Genomic DNA, 22,737 nt, shown 5'->3' with positions numbered 1-22,737 from the left:
CACAGAACTGATAGACGAAAAAGAGCAATACTTTAAACAGAATGGCAATGGAGAGGTATCAATAAGAACACTCTTGGAGGTGAATTAGGAAGTATGAAGAGAAAATTGCATATTGACTAAAGCTGACCAGAGATGTGATTGAAACTTGATTAAACTAAGTTGGAAACATGCCTTAAAGTAGCACACTTACATCATGAAGACACCAGGTCACTTGGGTAGTTCCAAGATGCCACTGCAGTGAACCTTTTATGGGCTACTGGATAGATCTGAATCAGTCACATTTTATCTTACATAGACGTTAAATAATATAAGTAGAGTGCTTCATTTGATTCAATAGGCTCTCATTAGAATAATCCATAGGATCATACTAGCCCTAGATACCAAAAAGTCATTTGGTCCCTTTTGAGATGTGTCATGAATAGAATGGCAGTGGGTCTTTTAATTGAGAAATATATCTTGGCCTGTTATGCTAATCTTATGCCCAAGGTATTGGTAAATAGAGATGGATCTGTGGCTCTAGGGGGAAAAAGATAGGGTTACCCCCTTTCACTCTTCCCTTTCATTGTCAGTGGGACTGCTGGTATAAAAATTAGACAGACAGAAGTGGTAGAGGGGGTGCTGTTTGTAACACTTCACCATAACATATATATCTATTTGTGGATCACATTTTGATGCGATTGTGGTGTCTAGAAACATCCAGAATTATTCAGTAAATGGTGTTACCATAGAACCACCTAAAATCCCCTGATCCTCACCATTTTCCATTGTTTTATTAAAAAAGTATTCCACAAATTAAAGAAAACCTAAACATTCTAACTCAAATCAGTGCCTATTGTTAGCTGCACTATGAAAAAACAGCCCCCAAAAGAACACGCTCTACATAAAAAAAAATGTGTAACAGTATCACGTGTAATATGGTCCAATATTGCCCCTTAGGGTTTGGGTGACACACTACACTTGAATGTAGTATTATTTATTAATTTGGGTTTCAATTTATCATTATTTATGTTGGGATTTTACACATTAGTAGATTACAGGTTTCTTCTTATGTAACATCTGTTACTGCATTGAGGAGAAGCACTGCTTTGCATAACTTCAGGAATACCAAAGTGACTACTTAGACGTTGTTTTTGTATTTGGGGAGTTTATTAGAGCAGCGGTTTCCAAACTTTTGACTTCTGTGGATCCCACTTTATCATTCCTGGAACCCCGGGGCCTCCACTGGATCATAATTCAAATCCATGGACTCCCCCCCCACTGAGTCATTACTAAAAGCTGGAGACCTAATCTGTTAATATTAATTAATTTTCTAAGCAGTCGCAGACCCCCTGAGGAGGTGTTGCCGATCCCCAGGGGTCCCCAGACCACAAGTTGGGAACCACTGCATTATATCATATACAAAACCTGAAACCGGGTACTAGGAAGCTGTACATTTTGTGGTCGAGGAAAGCTTACTTTTCTTATGTTTCGGGAGATGCGGATAAGAGAATTTTAAGCCACAGGTCACTGCATAGGGAGTCAGCGAATTTACTTTAAAAGTCAGTATGCAGTGTTAACATGAAAACAGCTTTCCATAAGAATGTCTGCACAGTTATTATTTAATAAACCTATTCATTTACCAGAACATCATTGTTCCTATGTTCTAAAAGTATGTTTCAGAGAAAGAGTCAAGGTGTGATCAGCCATTGACAGGCATAATAACTAAAATTGTAATTGTTTTCTGAATTCAAGCTCAGCTGAAGTGCAAGGCTACATCTGAGAGAACATTATATGTTGCCAAGGACAGTGATGATTGATTCAGCTGGGAGATTGCCCTATAACTGACAGAGTGTTAATGTACAAGCCAGTGAACAGACGACTTACTAAATTGAAAGGCACAGTCCTAGTTTACGATTTACTATTTTAAAAAATAACTGTTGATTTTAACACTGAAACACTCATTTAGAGAAGTTTTGAAAGCATAAAGAAGCAGTGTTAAATATTGCGATAATTGGTTACTATACATTTAACCTGATTTCACTGTTTATTGTAATATGACTGCATTACAGAAGTGATGATACACGCTATGCTGCATGGCAAAGCTGTGCCCCTTAGCACCAGCAAACAGCTGGTGATAACAGTGCTGCTTCACACGAAAACAACCCAAACCCCGTGCCTGCCGGGTGTTTCCAATTTAAAATAAAATTACAGTGAAAACAAGATTACCGGGTGTAGTAAAACAATTACAAGATCGTGGTAGTAATAAGGTTATTCCCACCTTTTCTAAATTAGAGGCCAAGTCATTTTCTTAAAACTGGCTACAACAGGTCTATATTATAAGTCTAATAATTTTTCTGCAGTGTTTATTTCACAAAGGGAGTGGAAATGTATCTAACATGTCTTGTCCCGGGAGACAGAGAGAGAATTGACTGAGGGATTGGTTTAGATTTTGGGTCTGAATTTCAGACCTTCTGATTTCTAGAGAAAAAGCTAAATCCAAAGGAGAAATCACAGGGAATTCCCTCCTCCACACTATCCGCATAGCGGAGGAAGAAATGCCTTCGAATTCAGCATCTCTTCCAGAAATCCCGGAGCACTTTATCCTTCTGTTTAAATCAGGAATTAGTTTTAGTAGGTTCAAGTATATACCAAGAGAACAGAGGCTGACCAACAAGGAACAAAATGTCAATGGTACAATTCAAGTGTCATTGTCTGTTATGTATATGTACCATGTACAGGATGTGACGAAGTACCAGGACAGCCAAATTCTAAATAGCAAGGTTAGTGAGGTTCATGTTTTAAAACCAGCCCCTTCTCTATGTTTTTTCTCTGAATTGCGCAAACGCTGTGTATGGGCATTACTGGGGCGAGCATTTACTCCGTTTCATATATTTACGCGCCTGTGATTTGTTTGTATAAGATCCCTGAAATCCGTTTCCCGCTATTAGTTCCATTTCCCATTCACGGTTCTTTTCCTACCATCCGCAATTTTTTTTCATCAAGTCCAGAGATGAGCCTTCACCACATCAGGGGCCCATTACGTTTCCTAACAATTCCATTTGCACCTTATTGTTTGTCTTATTGCTGGAAAACGCGGGTGATTCATCATGGCCACCGGAAACACCTGATGCCAATTCCCCCGGTGTCACAGTTACTACAATAAGCTGCGGCTCTCAGACTCGAACCGGCCAAGGTGATAACTCTTTTGGGACGTTTAGCCTCTCACACGTATTGATGGATTGTATTTTTTTGCAGCAATATCATCCCTTTCTTGCTTTGTTTCAACAGATCTCTGAAAGGAGAGAAAGGCCTGGAGTTAATTGAGGACGTGGCAGATATTCTTAAACTACAGATGAGCGACTTCAGTGATGTCAAGTAGGTACACATATGGGAGTTTAATTATATTCTCGTTTTTATATTTGTTTTCACAGTATATCACTTCACAATAAAGGCATGTCCAGAGGGACTTATTTGTCGAATTCTGAGATAAAATGTTTAGCATAACAGGAATCTAACGGAACTGTCAATTTTTCTGAAAATATAGCATTTAGCTTTTAATTTTTCCAAAGGGCTAAAATAGTATTTCATCTCAAAGGTTGTGTACGGACCCTGTGAAGACTGATTTGAACAACACAGTATCCTTTTAGGCCGAGAGCATTCCAAGTCAGTGACTGTCCCAAAATGTGCTTTAACTTACCCTGATGGGCTTTATGGTGTTTCACTAACACTGACCCTGAACCGAGAATAGTGCCTAGAAATGTAACTAGAATAGTGAACATGTACCATATTTTCTAGCTTGTTGTATACAATTCTTCCTGTTCAATCACTTCCATTTCTAATCTGCGTTATTCCCCATAACGCACATGGTCACCAAAGAGGCTTCCTGCTTTGAGGCAGTAGAAGGAGACCACGAGAAAGAAAATACAAACTCTTAATAAGGATTGACAAAAAGAGGAGTTTTAATTGCTTTCCCAAAGGTCTTGTTATTCGAAATTTTCCTTATTACTGGTAGAGCATTTTAACCGTTTGGCACTAGTTAACAAAATGAATCCCCACCATTTTGCAACAAAAGGAATTACCCTCCCCTTCAGTTCTCTCTTTAATTAGAGGGACTGAGCTCACTGCAGTTCTGTATACGGAGAGTTGTGATTTCTCTAAGTCAAAAAACATGTATGCCAGGAAGAGACATTGAAACTGTACCCTTTGTGGTTGTCCATACTCGATTGAACATTCATTGACTATCTTGTTCACAAAGTTGTTGACGTTCTGTAAGATCACAAGTAAGTAAAATGCCCCAAGTAAAGGCTGTTACATAGTCCAAACTGGCACAGAAGTATGTGGCAACATAGATGGCTGGATCTTCCTATCAAAGGAGAAAGGTTCTTTTGTCAACATGTGCCCTAGACAGGAGCAAGTGGTTGTCATGGCATTCCCTTGTTTATTTAAGAAGACCTATATGTTACAATATGATATGGTGACCAAATATCTACAAGTTAAGCATAGATTAACTATTCTTAACACCACATCTACATACCTACATTTAAGATATGCCAGTCTTAAAGGTACTTATATGTGAGGTTAATTATATTCAAACTATATGTACTACCTCTACCAGTTACCTTGCTGAAGTTTTGGTCATTGATTCTTTTGTTACTATGGTGTTGCACCACAATATTTAGCACTATTTATGCTGCCACCATACCTTAACAAAACTCCGTTGCTGATCAATAACCTTAAAAAATTGATATTTAGGTTGGAGTGTGTGATTATCTAATGCAGGTAGGTCAGAGGGTAGTATCTCAGCAGGCAACATTGTAACCAGTAATCATCGTATCTGCCCTGGTCACACTTATCTTCAGGAAGCTCACCCTGTGCATAGACCAAAGCCCACTTACACAGCCTGCTGGTGTGCTTGGTGCAGGCCGTATAGGGCACAACCCTACATCCAAGCATCCTACTGAGCTTAAAGACTTAATCAAGTGCTTCAGCTGGAAAAATTGGATATAGCTGATATATATTGATGAGTTTTGCATGAAAGTAACTTTAAAAATGCAAGCCTCCCATAAAACATTTCTAACACCTTTCTCTGTTTGCATATTCTATTCAATTAACCACATTGAGGGGCATATCTACAAGCCCCTTGCGCCTTCTTGCACTACCCCTAGCGTATTTTCTTTTACGCTAAAGAGGTGTTAAGGAAGCCCCCACCGTGTGCCATATTTACAAAGTGGTGCAATGGATACATTGCACCACTTTGTAACCCCTTGTGCCACATTATGCCTGTGCCAGGTATAATGTATGCAAGGGGAGCGTTCCACGCAGGGAGGCCTAAAACAATGGCACAGTGACATTTACAAGATTTCCCTGTGCCAATTTCACCGTCATTTTTAATGCCTTCTCAGGGCAGGCGTTAAACTGACGCTCCCATAATAACCTATGTGTCTCCCTGTGCTTTGCTGGACTAGTGCCATAATTTATGCCGCTAATCTAGCAAAGCGCCAGAATAGCGTAATAAATTATGATGCCATTGTGCTAACATGCGCCATGGTGAGCTTTATAGAAAATATAGCGCTCCCATGGTGATGTTAGGGGGCGCGGGGTGACACAAAAAACGTGGCGCATCAGCCCTTTCTTGGAAACATTCCCCTGAGTTACTGAAGGCCATATTTTGGAGTGTCTTGACAGCAACGCCAGTGTGAAGGATGGAGCTTGCCCTTGAAGGTTGAACAAATGTTACTGCTATGCTATCAAACAACTTCTCCCAGATAATAAGATAATTGTTGTTGGTGTTTATTTTTCAGTGGTTGTGTGGCCTTGTGAATTAAAGATCACAACACAAAATGCTGGTAAATCTGGGACTTGGTTTGTAATTTGCAATCTGAAATATGTCATGCCAAATGACCTGCATTGGGCCTGTATGTGAGAGTTCATATTGTTTAGATTTTCTGATTAGAATGGCACTTTAGTGATTTAATTTGTAGGAAAAAGTATAATATCAATACATGAAGCACAATGTATACAACTACAAGTGATCTCTTTGAGTGAAGAAGTAAAGTAGAATATCATGAGGATCAGAGAACAATTAAAAAGGGATTACGTTAGGCTCACAGAATATATGTGCAATATAGCATGTCTCCTTATCATCTAAGGGAATAGGAATCGGATTTGCACTGCCTGGAAAATGTACAAAAGTAGAAAGGTAGCAAACCCATATGAAACCGTCATTTAGTACCTTGAAATCAATCACATTTAATTTTTTTCCGTATATTTTTTAACGTTTTTAGATCTCAGATTAAGGCAGTTTAAGCTGTCTGCAGGTAGATCTGTAGTTTCGAGTACATAATATTGTTTACTGATGTGGGGGTTGGGTTAGCCCATTGGTCATGTCTGGGTGGGTTTTCTGTCCATCTCAGTTGTCTGCTTTCGATTCAACGGCTTTCCTCCCTATTCTGTTGCTTGTCTCACCTACAGCTGTTTTAGTCACACACCAGACTGACTGGATGAGTTTTGAACGTCACCTGCATATTTGAGGGGATTCTTATTATTTTGTATTGGGAATTCCATGGGAATGCATATGTTTCCTTGGTCTCTCCCCCTTTTTCCTCCTCTTCCCCATGCGTGCTTTCTAGTCAGTCCACTGCTCACTGCTATATAAATCTACCGCTATAAACCGCTCCCCACTTCCGTTGCTAAATTTATTTGTGGCTGTTTATTTTTAATTTTTACAAAGGTACTTCAGCCGCAAACTTACTGCTGGACCTCTCGCCTCATTTTTTGTGCTTTGCGTATGCTTGTCTTCTTTTTTTTTTAAAGTATAATTTATTTTTATAACATGGCTGTCCTAAACTGGAGTTATGAATTAAACATGATCACCATGCACCACGGCGCATGTGTATACTTGCATCACACCGTGCACGGTGCACATTTGCGCATGCATCACGACACACGCATGCACGTTGGCGGCCTTCTTGGAATGGTTTTTCTTTGATAGAAACCCATTGAGAGATTGTCGGCCTTACGTTCTATTGTTTCTTGATATTTGTGCATGTGTGCATTTGGCGAGAGCATTGGAATTTTAGAGCTGATACCTGTTGGTGCTGCAAATGCTTGTTTCCTTTATTGCTACTACACTTGATTCTTACTCAGAAAACAACACAAAAAAAATGCTCAGTTGAGGTGCTCTTTTTGGCACAGCTTTGAAATGCCCATATGGTGTACAACAGTTGACGAAAATACACAAAGCAAGGGAACGACATACTCATATTTTGAAATAAAGTTAATAGATGGAGGCTGCGATATGCCACAGTTTGATTTATTCCATATTAAATGTAAATTCAGTCATCTGAGGAATGGAGTTAATAAAACTATGAACTCTGCTAAATACGTGTTGAAATTCCCTCTGGTAGGAAAGTGTCTTAATTGAGGATACAAATGACTTCTAGCACAGCCTCCGTGCTTCTGCTGGTAAAATCAACAGCAGCAATACCCACGACCTACTTGCAAAGATGCAGATCCCATATGGAAAGGAAATTGAAAGCCGAAGATAATTGTGTTAAATTGTTAATTCCAAAAAATGTTAAAACGGGTTATACATTTCTTTAAACCCGATCTTTGTGCTTGTGTTTCTATACGTTCACGAGAAATGTTAATTGCCTTGTTTCTTTTTTGTTGCGTTCTGCAGTTTCAATTTTCTTGAACGGTATCAACACAAATGAATGGCATAGCAGGAGGTATACGGGAAAGGAAGTTTGTAGGGGTGTGGCATCAACTGGGAAACCAGATTCGGACTCTGGACAAATCACTTAGGGCCAGATGTACAAAGCAGTTTGCACCTCGCAAACAACGAATTTCGCTGTTTGCGACATGCAGAAAGCACTTTGTAATGCACAAACTTCATTTTGCAATTCGGTAACCTGGTTATCGAACCGCAAAACGGGTTTGCGAGTCGCAATTAGGAAGGGGTGTTCCTTCCTAATTGCGAGTTGCAGTGCAATGCAGGATCGCAAACCAATCGTAGTTTGGACACTTTTGAAATGGGTGGTAACCCATGTTGTGAATGGCACTGCAAACATTTTTTCAGAGCAGGCAGTGGTCCTATAGACCTATGGACCACTGCCTGCTTTGAAAAAATGAAACGAAAACGTTTCATTTTTCGTTTTTGTAATGCATCTCGTTTTCCTTTAAGGAAAACGGGCTGCATTACAAAAAAAAAAAAATGATTTATTAAAAAGCAGTCACAGACATGGTGGTCTGCTGTCCACAGCAAGCCACCATCCATGTGAGGGCCACCATTCGCAAGGGGATCGCAAATTGCGACCCATCTCATGATTATTCATGAGGTGGGACTTTGCGACCCCCTTGCGAGTCGCAGATTGTGTCAGGGACACCATCTAACTTTCTGAATTGCTGACTCGCAATTTGCAGGTCGCAATTCAGAATTTTTCTACCTCTGCCCTTAATCTCTTCCAATATAATATTGTTATGTTGTAAAATGCTCTTGGTCAATTTTGTACTATATAAAACTGCAAAAATGTATATTGGTACAGTGTCAAATATAGGCCCTCATTACAGCCCTGGCGGTCAAAGATTGGCAGGGTTGTTTTGGCGATCATACAGCCAACAGGCTGGCAATACAAATCGCCATATTATGACCGTGGCGATAGCGCCTTGGTCGCACCGCCGGGACCAGCGGTTTCCCGCCATCGTTGTCCCTGGGGATAATAACTCCCCTTCCTGCCAGCCTGTCCATGGCAATAGAGACCGCCATGGAAAGGCTGGTGGGAAGGGGAGTCGTGGGGCCCTGGGGGCCCCTGCACTGCCCATGCACTTGGCATGGGCAGTACAGGGGCCCCCAGGCACAGACCCACCCTGCTTTTCAAAAGCGCGATGGGTGCAACTGCACCCGTCACACGGCCGCAACGCCGCCAGCTCCATTAGGAGCCGGCTGCACTGTTACGGCCGACATCCCAGCTGGGCCGGCAGGCAGAAACTATGTTTCCGCCCGCCGGCCCAGCGGGGATGTTGTAATGCAGCCGGCGAGTTTGCGGCTGCATAGGCGACCGCTCGGCTGTAGATTGGAATGAGGGCCATAATGTCCTATTACCTACCAGTAATCTTCATTACTCCTAGTCCTGTTGTCCTCCTCCCATTCATGACAAATGAGGCTATGGATATCTCCCTGGCAGAAAAAGAGAACATAAGAAATGCTGGGACCCTACCCCACTCCCTCCCACCCGGGGTACTTAACCAGTACTTATCCAGCATTTGTTCTGAACATACCATGCCTCCACTTATGAAGGCCAGCGCTTCAGGATGGAGGGAGGAGCGTTATGAATGGGATGAGGACAACAGGACCAGGAGTAATGAAGATTACAAGTAAGTAATAGGACATTATGCCCTGGTCCCCCAGTCCTCGTCCCATTAATGACAAATGGAGAATGCCAAAGCCTGGAACCCGGCATTCATACACCGCATACATCACAAAAGGAAACCACCCCAAGTGCAGCATCCAAAAGTGATTTTTTTAACAGAGGAAGAAAAAACCCAATCAGGGGTGCACAGCCTGCAAGACCCTCAACCCAAAATTGTCATCATCACTCAACACATTTTGGAGATGACAGTGCCTCACAAAGGTATTAGAGGACACCCATGTAGCAGCCCGACAAACCTTGGCAGCAGACATCACCCGCAACTCAGCCCTGGAAGCCGCCATCCCCTGAGTAGGGCAACCCTGCACCCCAGCAGGAGGAGGAGACCCAGCCAGAGAGTAAGCCAACTCAATAATCTGCTTAATCCACCTGCCAAGAAACACAGAGGGGGCCATCTGCCTGCAAGGAAGCCCCAAAGGAGACAAACAATGAGTCCGTCTTCCAAAAATACTGTGTTCACTCGAGATAGATCTGCAAGGCCCATTTCACATTTAACAATGACCAAGCAACCTCCTCGGAATAGCATGAACCAACCCCCAAGGCAGGCAGTATAATCTCCTGCGATTTATTAAACTGTGAAGCCATCTTTGGCACAAAGGAGGAATCCAAGTGCAGCATCACCCCATTGGCAGAGAAAGACAAAAAGGGCTCCTGAGCCATCAGAGCCCCCAGCTACCCCATCTGCCTGGCTGAAGTGATGGCAAAGAGAAATGCAACTTTAACGGTTACAAACTTAATGTCTCCGAGTTCCAAAGGTTCAAAGGGAGCTAACATAATAACTTTCAACCCCAGAGGCAAATCTCAAAAAGGAAACAAGGGCTTAACAAAGGGGCAGGAAAGGGAAAAGCCCCGCAATAGATGTGCCACCAGATCATCGACATCAGCCAGATTCCTCAAAGGTGAGCAAGAAGCCTTGATAGCATCCAACTGGCCCCTCAGAGTAGACACTGCCAACCTCTTTTCAAACCTTTCCCACAAAAACTGCAACACCTTAGTCAAGGAACACTCCAGGGGGAACAACTGATGAGAAACCACACCAGTGCCGTAAATTACCCCAATGTCTCTCATAGGACTTCAAAGTGGAAGGCCGACAGGACTGTTAGATAACCATCATTAAATGCCTGGGGATTCCCTTGTGCTGCAACCCCCACCTTTTTAACTTCCACACCGAAAGACAAAGCTTCTGAAGGGCCAGGCATGGAAGAAACTGCGGAGGAGAGAGGGAGCAAGGAATCAACTGAGGATTCTGAACTGCCATCAACTTGAGATTGGAGAACCAAGAGCACCAGGGTCAAAACAGCACCACCACAACCACCACTCCGGACTCCCTCAGCAGACGGGCCAGAAATTGGGGGACCAGACAAGTTTGGGGAAAGATGTACAACAGATGGTGAGGCCAAGGACCACATAAATTGTCCACCCTCCCAGCCCTCTCCCGCTGGGTGCAGGTGCAAAACCTGGGAACCGGCCCCTTGTGCCCAGATGCAAATAGGTCCGGGAAAAGCACACCAATTCACTTGCAAACCTGCAAAACACCTCCCTGGTGAGAAACAGCTCTTGAGAGGAAGGAAAGAATTGACTGAGGCTGTCCACCACAGCATTGCCCACTCCCTTGACATGAACCGGCACCAGAGACTGAAGATGACTCTCTCCCCACTGAAACAGAGGCAGAGACACCACATTGAGAGACCTTGAACGTATACCCCCAATAGTTCAAATAAGCAACAGTCACATGGTTGTAAGAACAGACCACCAAATTGTCACCCACCATGACATGACAAAACCCCATGATCACCCTGTAGACTGCCATGAGTTCCTTCCAAGGGGAGACCAACAAGCCTGTAGAGACTGATCCCTCAAAGATACAGCCCAACCAAAGGCACTGCCATCTGTAGTAAGGACCAGCAGAGGATCTGGCTGCAAAGGAACCCCTTTTAACAAATGGTCCATCTCTGTCCACCAGCCCAGATCCCGGAGGACTGCCTGGAGAACCCGAACCTGCTGGTCCCAGTCCATGGATCACAGATCCCAAACAGGACAGTTGATGAATCAACAGAGACCGATGAAGAAAGCTTGCCCAAGGAACTGTAGACATTGCCACTGCCATGTGTCCCAACAGCTACAACCAACCATGAACGGACAGATAGGCACTAGCAATCAACTCCACCGCCATCAACTGCAGGACCAAGGCCCAGGGAGGGTGAAGGAAGACCCCGTTGAGGTCGGTTTGAAACCAGGCACCAATAAAAGTAACTGAGAGGGCACCAACTGGGACTTCGGCATGTTCCTAAAAAAAACATGATCCCTGAGAGCTGTACACACCACCTACGAGTTGTAAAGAAGCTGCTCCTCTGATGGCGCATGGAGCAGCCAATCGTCCCCATAGGGGTGCAAGTGGATGCCGTGGAGTTGAAGAGAAACAAACCAGTGGAGCCACCACATTGGTGAAGACCCATGATGCCAACCGGAGGCAGAATGGCAGCCCCGAAAACTGGTAATGAACCCCCTGAATACAGATCCACAGGTATGTGATGGAAGTGAGGGTGGATTGGCACAAGGTAATAAGCGCACTGCAGATCCAGGGTGCACATCCAATGCCCCTTGACCACCAACAGAAATATTCTCTGCAAAGTCTCCATTTTGAAAGGAAGGTGGAGAACAAATTTGTCTGGAGCCTTTAAATTCCAAACCAGCTGGAAGCTGCCACTAGACTTTGTCACCAGAAAGATGATGGAGTAGAACTCCCTACCCTGCACCAAAGAAGGAACCACTCGAATGGCCGCTTTCTGCAGAAGAGAGGAAATTCCCAGAGGCAAAGCCAAATGTTTCTCCATCCAGGAGGGCCAAGGAGTTAGATGGACCCCTGAAGTGGGAGGAATGTGCCTGAACTCAATCCAATAATCTGTCTTCAAGACAGCCAACACCCAGGTGTCTGAAGATTTCTCCCAGACCAGAAGGAGGTGACGGAGTTGTCCACCAACCACAGATACTTTTCCCTTTCATATAGTTATGAGTGAGGCTTAGGAGGGGGGGACTTTGCTTTTCCCTCCCGACCTCTCCCTGGTGGAAATCTGCTTAACCATAGGATCATCCAGCCCAATGATGTATAGTTGAAAGATTTCACCATTAAAAAATCAAGGCCCATATTCATACTTTTTGACGCAAAACTGCGCTAACGCAGTTTTGCGTCAAAAAAATTAGCGCCGGCTAACGCCATTCTGAAGCACCATGCGGGCGCCGTATTTATTGAATGATGTTAGCCGGCGTTAGCCGCCGGCGCCGTCTGGTGTGCGTTAAAAAAAACGACGTACACCAGGCAGCGCCGGTGTAGGGGGATATGGGGCTTGGACGTCAAGAAATGGGGCAAGTAAGGTTGAGGCAATTTTTTCGCCTCAACCCGATTTGCGCCATTTTGTTTCACTCCCAACCCTCATAGAAATGACTCCTGTCTTAGCAAAGACAGGAGTCATGCCCCCTTGCCCAATGGCCATGCCCAGGGGACTTCTGTCCCCTGGGCATGGTCATTGGGCATAGTGGCATGTAGGGGGGCACAAATCAGGCCCCCCATGCCACAAAAAAAAAAAAAAAAAAAAACACTTACCTGAACTTACCTTAATGTCCCTGGGATGGGTCCCTCCAGCCTTGGGTGTCCTCCTGGGGTGGGCATGGGTGACAGGGGGTGTCCCTGGGGGAATGGGGGGGCATCTCTGGGCTCCTTCAGAGCCCACAGGTCCCTTAACTCCTGCCTTTTGCAGGCGCTAAAAAACGGCGCAAAAGCGGCCGTACGTCATTTTTTTTGACCAGCCCACTCCCGGGCGTGAATTTTGCCCGGGAGTATAAATCCGACACACATGCCTCGGAGTCGATTTTTTAGACGGGAACGCCTACCTTGCATATAATTAACGCAAAGTAGGTGTCCATGCTAAAAAATGACGCTAACTCCATGGACTTTGACGCTAGACGCGTCTAACGCCAAAGTATAAATATGGAGTTAGTTTTGCGTCGAAATTGCGTTAAAAAAAACGACGCAATTCCGGCGCAAACGGAGTATAAATATGCCCCCAAATGCCTCTCCTACCAATCTCCAAAACATATTCCTTACTTAAGTGAATCTTTGGAACACAACAAAATCACTATGATAACAAGGTGTATTGAACATTAATCGTAACCTTAAACTTTATTGATATTATTTGACTTTTTGTTTAAATTGTACTTGGTACCCATCATGTTCTAATCTTCATAAATCCCCACATTTCATTATGGGTGAAATAATGTTCACCTCTGTGTTTCTTTTTTTGCTAACAAACTTTTAACTTTTGTTCATGTTACTATAGCCAATCATGTTTCTGAACCGACACGTCAGTGAATATTGAGATACTTTAAAACTTAGTATGTTCTGTGGGCCTCTCGGGTTGCAGACTAGATCTTTGGAGTACCACCAAAGCCCATGCATAAATCAACAGCAACAGGATGGGTAGCCCTACAGGATGTTGTATTCAAGTTAAGTTTATGCCTGGGGTTAAGGGAAATCCACTTTAAATTACATTTATTGCTGCTGTAAGAGGAACAAATTAAAGTGAAGTATGAAATGTACCTATCTATCGTGACATATATTTAAAGGTGCTAGTAGCCCTTTTGAGTTATTTAGTATTGTCCTTTTATTCACTACCAATCTTCTCTTTGTCTATATTGTGTTTCTTGATTGAACTTTACAAGTTTTTCGTTTATGTTTTCCGCACTCAATTTCTTGTTGCTTTTTTACTGACAGACAATTTATTATTCATTGTTATGGAAATGTTTTCACATATGAAGATGTCTAGTTGATATTTAATAATATAAAAAGGTAAGATCAATTTATCATGTTTTTATGAATTATACCTCATGATTTAACCTGAGAACCTACTCCCCGGTTTCCAAGAATGACATTAGGTATACATTCGTATACAGGAGTCTCCATGGCCTGGATGTACAGGGTTGTCTTCCTTTATGTTTATACCTTTACAAATTGCAGGCCTTATTTAGAGGTTGGTGATTGGTGTAGCGTCCATCGGTTTGGCAGAGGACATTAGCTGTGCTGTCCCAAGGGTACTCCGCCCACTAAATTTAGAAAAAGGCCCATGGCCCTGCGGTCATCTCTGTACATTGAAAGTAACTGCCCTCGCAGTGGTTGCCTTCAATATAGTAAAGGTTTGTTGTACCGCTGCCTACGGCTTTGATAAGCATACAGCAAACCTTTGAAGTTTTGTTTTTGCTTTTGTAAAGCAAGCAAACTCCCAACCTGAAATTTCTTTTTGAAATACAAAAACATAAATAATAACCCCTGCGCCGTGGGAGTTTTCCCTCAAGGTGTGGGGCTAATTATTGTGTTTTACCTGTACCTCACGGCTAGGTTTTTTGTGGCAGTGATGTACCGGAAAAAAAGTCATTGCAACTGTTCACCTGCGGGAGGGAGGATGGTGTAATGTCCTACAGCTGGCTGCCTTTACTTCAGCGGCCAATTGGAGGAAGTATTTCATCTGCAGAGACAACTGGGGCTCCGTTGTCTGAATGCTAAATGTCCACCTGTCTCTAACTGAGACAGCAGTCCAAGGAGTTGACTTGCAGACAGACAGTACTCTGCAACATATCTGCCAAACTCTAAATAAGGCTCTGCCTTAAAAATGGCCAATGAACATGCATCCCTCTATGAAGATCTGCGGCAGTTCTGTCTTGTAAGATGAAGCCTCTTTACTCCTTGTCGTTCACTGTACTGAGGCTTTAGTATCCTTTAGACTGCACTCCTGGATATTGACTGCCAAAATATCAACCTGCAATAATATTAAAGTCAAAATATAGATAGTCAATTTATTGACTACCCTATACTTATAATTAATACAACTAAAATATTCAATCCAAAATATCATTGTAGAAATATATTGAACATTAAATAATATGTAATTCAAAAATATTCCTAACAATAGCATTGACTTTTAAAATTAACATTAAAATTAACAACCATTGAAAAGCAATGGACAACATACAGGATATATATTTTTAAAATATTATATACATTCTTTAAAAACCATATATACTTTAAATTAATAACTTTTAGATTTAAAAATATTTAATTTACAAAACATAAATCAATTAAAACTCAAATTAATTTTATAAACATCAAGTTACTTTGAAAATGATGAAAAAATTAAACATTCACAAATTAATACATTTTCTTAAATGCTACACATTTAAAATGTATATATGAATATACAAACATATTAAACAATATTTAATACATGCATTGTTTAATAAATTAATATGTGTTCTGGGGATGCAGATGTACTACTCCCACTCCAGGCTTACAAGCTAAATAAAGTTATGGAAAGCATTAGAATCTGCAGGGATTACTGTTCACACTCAAAATTAATTATCATTTGTGAAGTGTGGGGGTCCCTGGTGGTGTGAGAAATAATATTTCAACTCCAAAGTAAGTGTCAAGTTTCCACTAACCTAAGGTTTCAAAAATCCACAGGAGCAAAAATGGCCCAACTAATCTATTCTGGAACTATCTCCAACACACTACTAACTATATACCACAAGTGTCTGGTAACTGTTCTCAGGGAGACAGGAGGAGGATGTAGGACAGGGGTCCCCACTGGACAGACAGGATATCACCACAGTCAGACTGCCCACACATGTATTCAGTCACTCTTCCTTTGTATTATGGAAGTACTTTATGAAAAGAGAAAACAACACACATCAATACTCCAAACACAAAAGGCATGTTTTAGAGCATTCACACACACTATGGGCCTGAGTACAACCTTGGAGGATGGGATAATCCATCACAAACTTGACAGATATCCCACCTGCCATTTTACTAGTTCCATAGGATATAATGAAACATGTAATACTGTATGGCTGGCGGGATATCCATCACGTTTGTAACGGATTATCCCATCCGCCAAAGTTGTAATCAGGCATTATGTCTTTGTGCCAAACCCCCCATTCAGTCTACTCACCATATCAAAACTCTTGCAGGTGTCATAGGGAAAACAAGTTAACTTTACTAATTTTCACTGGAAAGATTTCTAGTGCAGAACATGATAGTAATCCAATAAATGATTCCTGTAATCACTCAAGGTCATATTGTCAGTAGAAAGCACACAATAACTATAGAGAAAATAAAAGGCATAGTCATATCATAAATTCCATAGGCCCTTTCATCAGTACACTGACTTTTACGTAGAAGACTCTCTGGGGTCGAAATAACGAAAAAATCACCTAGAAAAACAAAGTGGAGACAGAAATGCCAAACTAATTTCGGAAATGTTGATCATTCCATAGTAAGGCTTGACAATGGGGCAGGAATAGGCAACCAGGATATTTTTGCTGTTTTGTCTAATGCAAGACAATCAAGTATTATGGCTCTGATAAAGTGCACTTCTGGTTTCCTCCAAATATGTGACCATAGTAACAGAGGTTGCAATTTATTACTGCCCTCTACAAAACCAAGACCAACCTCGGTTGTCAGTGAATAACAGATGAAGATTAGGGGAGAACTAGCAGCCTGCATAAAAATATATTTGTAACCCTTTTTATGGCGCAATCATTGACATAACCCAAACTCTGGCTCCAAAAGTGCCAACTGATAGACACTTGCTCTTGAATACATGGACAAATTCTTCTACAGGTTTATGCCCTAACCTTTAATCAACTGACTTCTGGAATTAAAGGGTTCCAATTTTTTCAACAAAAACATTCCAATTGAAACCTGCCTTGAAATGAATACCTAGATATGTAAATTCTTGCACTATAAGCACTTCTGCATCAGAACTTCTATTAATAGTGTGGGTATGGGCCGAGAACCGATCTTCGGCAGATCTCTACCTCTGTAGATCAGAAAATTGTCAAGCCATTTATATAAAGCAAAAAAATTAAATGGGCCCAAGACACAACCCTGGCCTATAGCTATGGTGGAGTTAATCTTGGTTGAGACATTGCGCTCTCTGGTATAGAGTACCTTGGCCGAGGTTTGCCAGTGTAACCGGCAGAGTAAATCCACCAAGGTTCTATCAATCCCCATAACTTCCATAATGTCCCAAAGTTTAGAGCATTGGACAGTATCGAAGGCATATGTAGGATCCATAAATGCCAGATAATTGGATCCCTCCTTAGCCCTCACATATTTCTGGGTAATGAGATAGAGATTGAGACTGTGATTCACAGCACCCAAACCTGGATGAAACCCTTACTGTACATCCAACAGTATCTGGTTCTCAAATGACCAATCTTCAAGTTTGTAAAAAATTACCCTCCCCAATATATTATTGTTGCTATCCAGCAGCGAAATAGTGTGATAGCAGTGTGAGTGACTTTTTTCCCCCTTTATAAATATAGGTACAATTACTGTCTCACACCAGGTTGAGATCAATGGACCTATAACAACTGCCCTTAAAACAATTGTAATTAAAGGGACCATAAATCAAGGTTCTCATTAAGTAAATCTATAGGAATATCATCCGGGCTGAGTGCCATCCCTGAGAAACAAATTTTTATGGCCAAGGTGACGTCTGTCAGTTTAATTGATTGACTTAACTTGACACAGTCGTTATGATCGTATATAATTTCTTTTGCCGCTGGTGGCACATGGGTCAATTTATCCGGGTCAAATATCTTAGTGAAGTGCTTGACCCAGGCATACAGCAAAATTATAGTGTATATCTGCAGGCTGTAAAAACTAGAAAAAAAGTATCCTGAAATATTTTCCAAAACGCATGGGAATCCTTTGTATTACTTGCAGTCTCCAGGTTTTCCCAAGCTTGGTCCTTATCTCTGTCTTCCTTGCTGAAATGGCAGTCTTGTACGCTTTCCTAGATAACATCACTTTTGATTTATCCCGTGGCTATTCCCCTCGAGCTGCCTTAAGCTTTCCATGAGCATGAGAACATGCTTGGCTGAACCAACTAGGTTTTCTTGGGCCAGGAGATTTACTTGTGGTTAGTGCTGATGAAATATAGATAAAGCTTGATTAATGTATTTAGGGTCGCACTGCTGGTGTAGACACTTCTCTGTTTACGGCTGGTTATCCACCACTAAATATTGCATAAATTGATCCCCGTCCACCTGGTTCCATTTGATATGCACTGCCCGTTCTTTCTAAATTTAATGGCCCTACGAGGAGCCTGTGTGTCTTTATTTGGAAAACATGAGTGACAACTGCAGGAAAAGGAGGTTGTGATCGCTAATACAGCTTGCCACTACATTCTAATTCAGAACAGTTGAGACTAGATTTGGTGAAAACAATATATGATCAGTTGAACTGGGGGGCAAAAGAAGATTTCAAATCCTGTGCAAATACTAAGTTCTTTGTTAAAATGATTTTATTCAGGGCGTCCCTATAAGGGGTATGTCTAAAATAAGTAAGAGTTACATTTAAATCATCTTCTAGCCCATGTCATTATAATTTTGGGGTCACAGTTACACATGTTAAAATCCCCGTCCACATGATCAAAGTTTCCTTTTCCTGTGTACTCTCTATACTCAACAAATGCTACTACCATTCATCAACATCCTTTGTCACAGAAGAGTCAAAAATGTTATGAAATTTATCAACACAAGATTAAATGATTTGTGAGACTTAAAAGTAATATTTGATAATGGGGTGTACAGTACAGGTCCTGAACACTAATACTAGTAAGATTGACAGAAACAAATATTGACAGGCCACTCTTAGCCCTGCCTACTGAAGACGGAATAGCGTGGCTACAAAACATGATATACCCAGTTATATACTGGGGTTTGCATTCCCAGGTCTCCTGGCAACAAATGATACCATAGTGGTTAACTACATGCAGCCAATCAGGATTGTACAGTTTAGTCCAGAAATTTGCTACATTCCAAGAGATTATTGTGATGTCCGAAGCGAGAGCAGGGCCCTGGATCCAGCATCAATGTCAGCCGCATGAGAGGAGCAATTCCCTAAATCATCAGGAGGGTGTCAAGTAGTACATTATGGTCAATCCATCTGGTCCAGGGATGGTAGGGCTTTGTATCTGTTGAAGACTTGCAGATTGCACAATGTTTTCACATTAGAGTCACAGAGTCCAGTAGTGAAAATAGCTGCAGCTCCACTTGCAGAGAAATTAATTTCAATGTATGCATCCTCAGCTTTGCGCTTATTAATGCAGCTGGGCCTGGTTGATGAAAATATGAGATGAGTATTCCATACATTACAGCATCATTATAATACCACAAAGTTATTTTATTCTGAAAATAACACATTTGACATCTTTAAATGTGCAGCTGAGGTCTCTCACCAGATAGACTACTTCTCTAGTTAGTAGGTTACTTGATTAGATTAGACTGCAGGTCAAGTTGACCCAGTATCCAAAACAAGGCAATCTGGTCTCTGATCTAAAACATTTCATAATTATCACTGATTATTATAATTAAAAGTATAACAGACAGGTTATAAGTATTTGTTTTCCATGCTTAGCAGCAGCTACGCCTTTCCATTCCTTTCTGAGCATCATCAGCATTTAGTGCTTAATTCATGATGCTTTGTCACTTGCATTTTGCTATCTATTAAAATGGTAAAATGGATCAAAAAATGTAGCAATGACATGAAATAATAATGTAAAATGATTATCTGATCTTGCTGTAATTGTAAACACTTATTTCTTCTCTTTTTCTTGTCTTGTATTGCTTGCTGTATCACTCTTGTAATTCAGTGCATTTATTAAGCTAGATTTACAACTTTATGTGATTCTTGATCCGTCTGCTAAGCTTTTACTTGGTAATTATGTACATTTACATAATTGCCTATATTTGGCCTATTTTTGACAATGCTTTGTACATCCTATAATGGTTTTAATAAATATCGTACTACATTTTGCTTAGGCTAGATATATTTATTAGTGATCTATAACTTTACATTAGTAACTCAACTTAGAACTTTTAAAGTGTTCTGATACATTTTGGCCATGACATTGAGCCTAGTCCATGTCAGGAGATTTGAGGAGTTATATATCCTGGTGGCCACCAGGGTGTTTCCAGGTTCCCTGCAGTGAGTTCAGTGAAAAACTAAAATGGATATGTGTCAACTCCTTCGAAGATTAGAAGTAGAAGTAAAAAGAGGGGGCATTATTGAGCCAATGCTTTGGGATAAAAGTAAATAGGGCCTGATTTAGATCTCAGTGTAGGGGTTACCCCGTCAGAAACGTGACCAATCTCCTGTCTGACATATTATGATTTCCAAAGGATATAACTGGATCGTAATATGGCAGACTGAATATCCGTCACGTTGTGACGCAGTATTCCTCTCTGCCGAGATCTACATCAGGCCATAGTCACTATAGCTTATTTATGTAGTAAGGGACACAACCCTGTGACATAGATATATTCAGCAGTTCTGGAGTGCCTGATTTGAGTTTTAAGGAAGGATGAAGTGCATGGCTCAGCTAAGAGTTTGAACACTTTGACTTTCCCTTCAGTGTTGAGAGATCATAATAGGCTTTTGAGCAAAAGGCAAAGGTGAGTTCCAACATGAGATATGTGATCGTTCTAAAATGTGACTTATTTCTGTTATCCTGGATGGTCTCTCACTTGTTTACCTTGTGGCAGTCAATAAAAGGATTTTCAAGAGGATCTTGACCACTAATTTGATCATTCATTATAAATTGAACTACTTGTTGCCTGCTTTACATACTGGTTCAGATTTATTTTACCCGATAGATACCATATCAGGCAAGTTCTGGTGTCTCTGTGGAATAATGCAGCCATCCCAAGTATCTGTGTTTTATCCCATTGTTACAGACTGACATCCCAGCGACTCTACTCAACCTTTCATCCTTCTGAAGCCAATTAAATGGTTAACATTGAGATGAGTAGGGATAAACATACGTCTGTCAAGAGTGCAATTAGACTTCTTTCGGGTGAACTTGCACTTTACAATAAATACACCTGTTATGGTGCTCAAGGGCTCCTCCGATGTTAGAGTGCAGGGTATCCAGAAATGTCCCAAGATTAATCTTTGGTGAAGAAGTGATTCATTTTTGGCAACACCGTCCAGTACCTCAGATTGTCCTGATTTATTCAGTAGCCTCAAGATATTTTCAATGAAGATATTCAGTAGCCTCGAGGTATTTTCAATGAAGATATGGTAGGGACCCTGCTTAGATTAATGGCAAACAATAATTTTAAACTGTACTCCAGTCTTTTAGGCTTTATCCTGGGTTGTGATGAGGGGATTTCAGATGGAGCCATCATAATCTTTGGCAGTGTCTGATGGAAGCTTTCACCCATGCTTCTCAAGTGTGGAGCATACCATGCCTACATTTGTGCATGTGAAGAAAGATTGAACAGCTGTTGTCTGTTCTGTATGCAAGGGACACTTTTGCTGTTACTGCTTATGTTCTTTAACGCAACCTTGCACTGCTGCTGCAGCATTCAATGTGCGTGTTCGCTCGAGGATCTTGTACTTCCCGTGCCTATTTAGTACAGGATTGAAGCTTTCTGGGAACTTCTCTAGACTGATACGATTGTGTGTGCTTGAGGGGTGTGTGCACTAATGCACCCTAGTGTGAGATCATCACTGCTCCTTAATTAGAGGAAAGGTGGGTGGGCCATAACAGCAGGAACAAAGACCACATAAATATTTGTATAAACATTAAAGATACCTTAAATGCTTCATAAGGGGGGGAAAGATCAAAAGGTCAATAAGTCAGTTGGTCATCACATTCTTCATTGATACATATTCACTTTCTTTACACATATTGGGGGTCATTACGACCCTGGCGGAAGGTGGAGAACCGGCGGTAAGACCGCCAACAGGCTGGCGGTCTCCCTTCATGGAATTATGAACATGGCGGTTACTGCCATGGTCATCCGTCGGTTCTCCGTTCCGCCCGCCGGGCTGGAGACCTGGATTTCCTGCGGTTTGAACCTGGTCCGACGATCCTCCGGGAGGGGACGGGAGCCATGGGGGCAGCTCCGCCGACACCACACCGCCAACAGAACACTGCCACAGCGAATCACAGGACGTGATTCGCTGGACGGTGTTCTGTTGGCGTGGTGGTGGAGGTGGAGCAACCTCCACTTCCCCGCCTCCCACCAGTATGGCTGTTGGCGGCTCCCCGTCCGAAAAAGGACGGAGAGCTGCCAACGGTCATAATAGGCCGAGCGGAAAACCGCCACCACTGGCAATCTTCCGCACGGCGGTCCCTCGGCGGTCTTTCAAAAAGACTGCCGAGGTCAAAATGACCCCCATTATTTGTTAATATGTGCAAATTCTATTGAAGGAATTTCTTCAGTAGAATTTATACGATAAATATATGTGTTAATGAATAAATTG

At 41.8% G+C, this 22,737-nt stretch overlaps 1 protein-coding gene across 3 annotated transcripts in view; it reads left to right on the top strand.

Moving 5' to 3' along the window:
- PTPRN2 (protein tyrosine phosphatase receptor type N2) overlaps window positions 1-22,737 on the top strand; it is a 2,126,515-nt gene that overhangs the window by 1,077,326 nt on the left and 1,026,452 nt on the right. For all 3 annotated transcript variants that reach the window (XM_069211159.1, XM_069211160.1, XM_069211161.1), the window contains exon 10: window positions 3,268-3,354. In XM_069211159.1, coding sequence (XP_069067260.1) covers window positions 3,268-3,354 — 87 coding nt within the window. The remainder of the gene's footprint in view (window positions 1-3,267; window positions 3,355-22,737) is intronic.

This window comes from Pleurodeles waltl, chromosome 10, assembly GCF_031143425.1.
Source record: "Pleurodeles waltl isolate 20211129_DDA chromosome 10, aPleWal1.hap1.20221129, whole genome shotgun sequence".
In the NCBI taxonomy this organism is placed as follows: domain Eukaryota; kingdom Metazoa; phylum Chordata; class Amphibia; order Caudata; family Salamandridae; genus Pleurodeles; species Pleurodeles waltl.
This window is presented reverse-complemented; position numbering and strand designations above follow the sequence as displayed.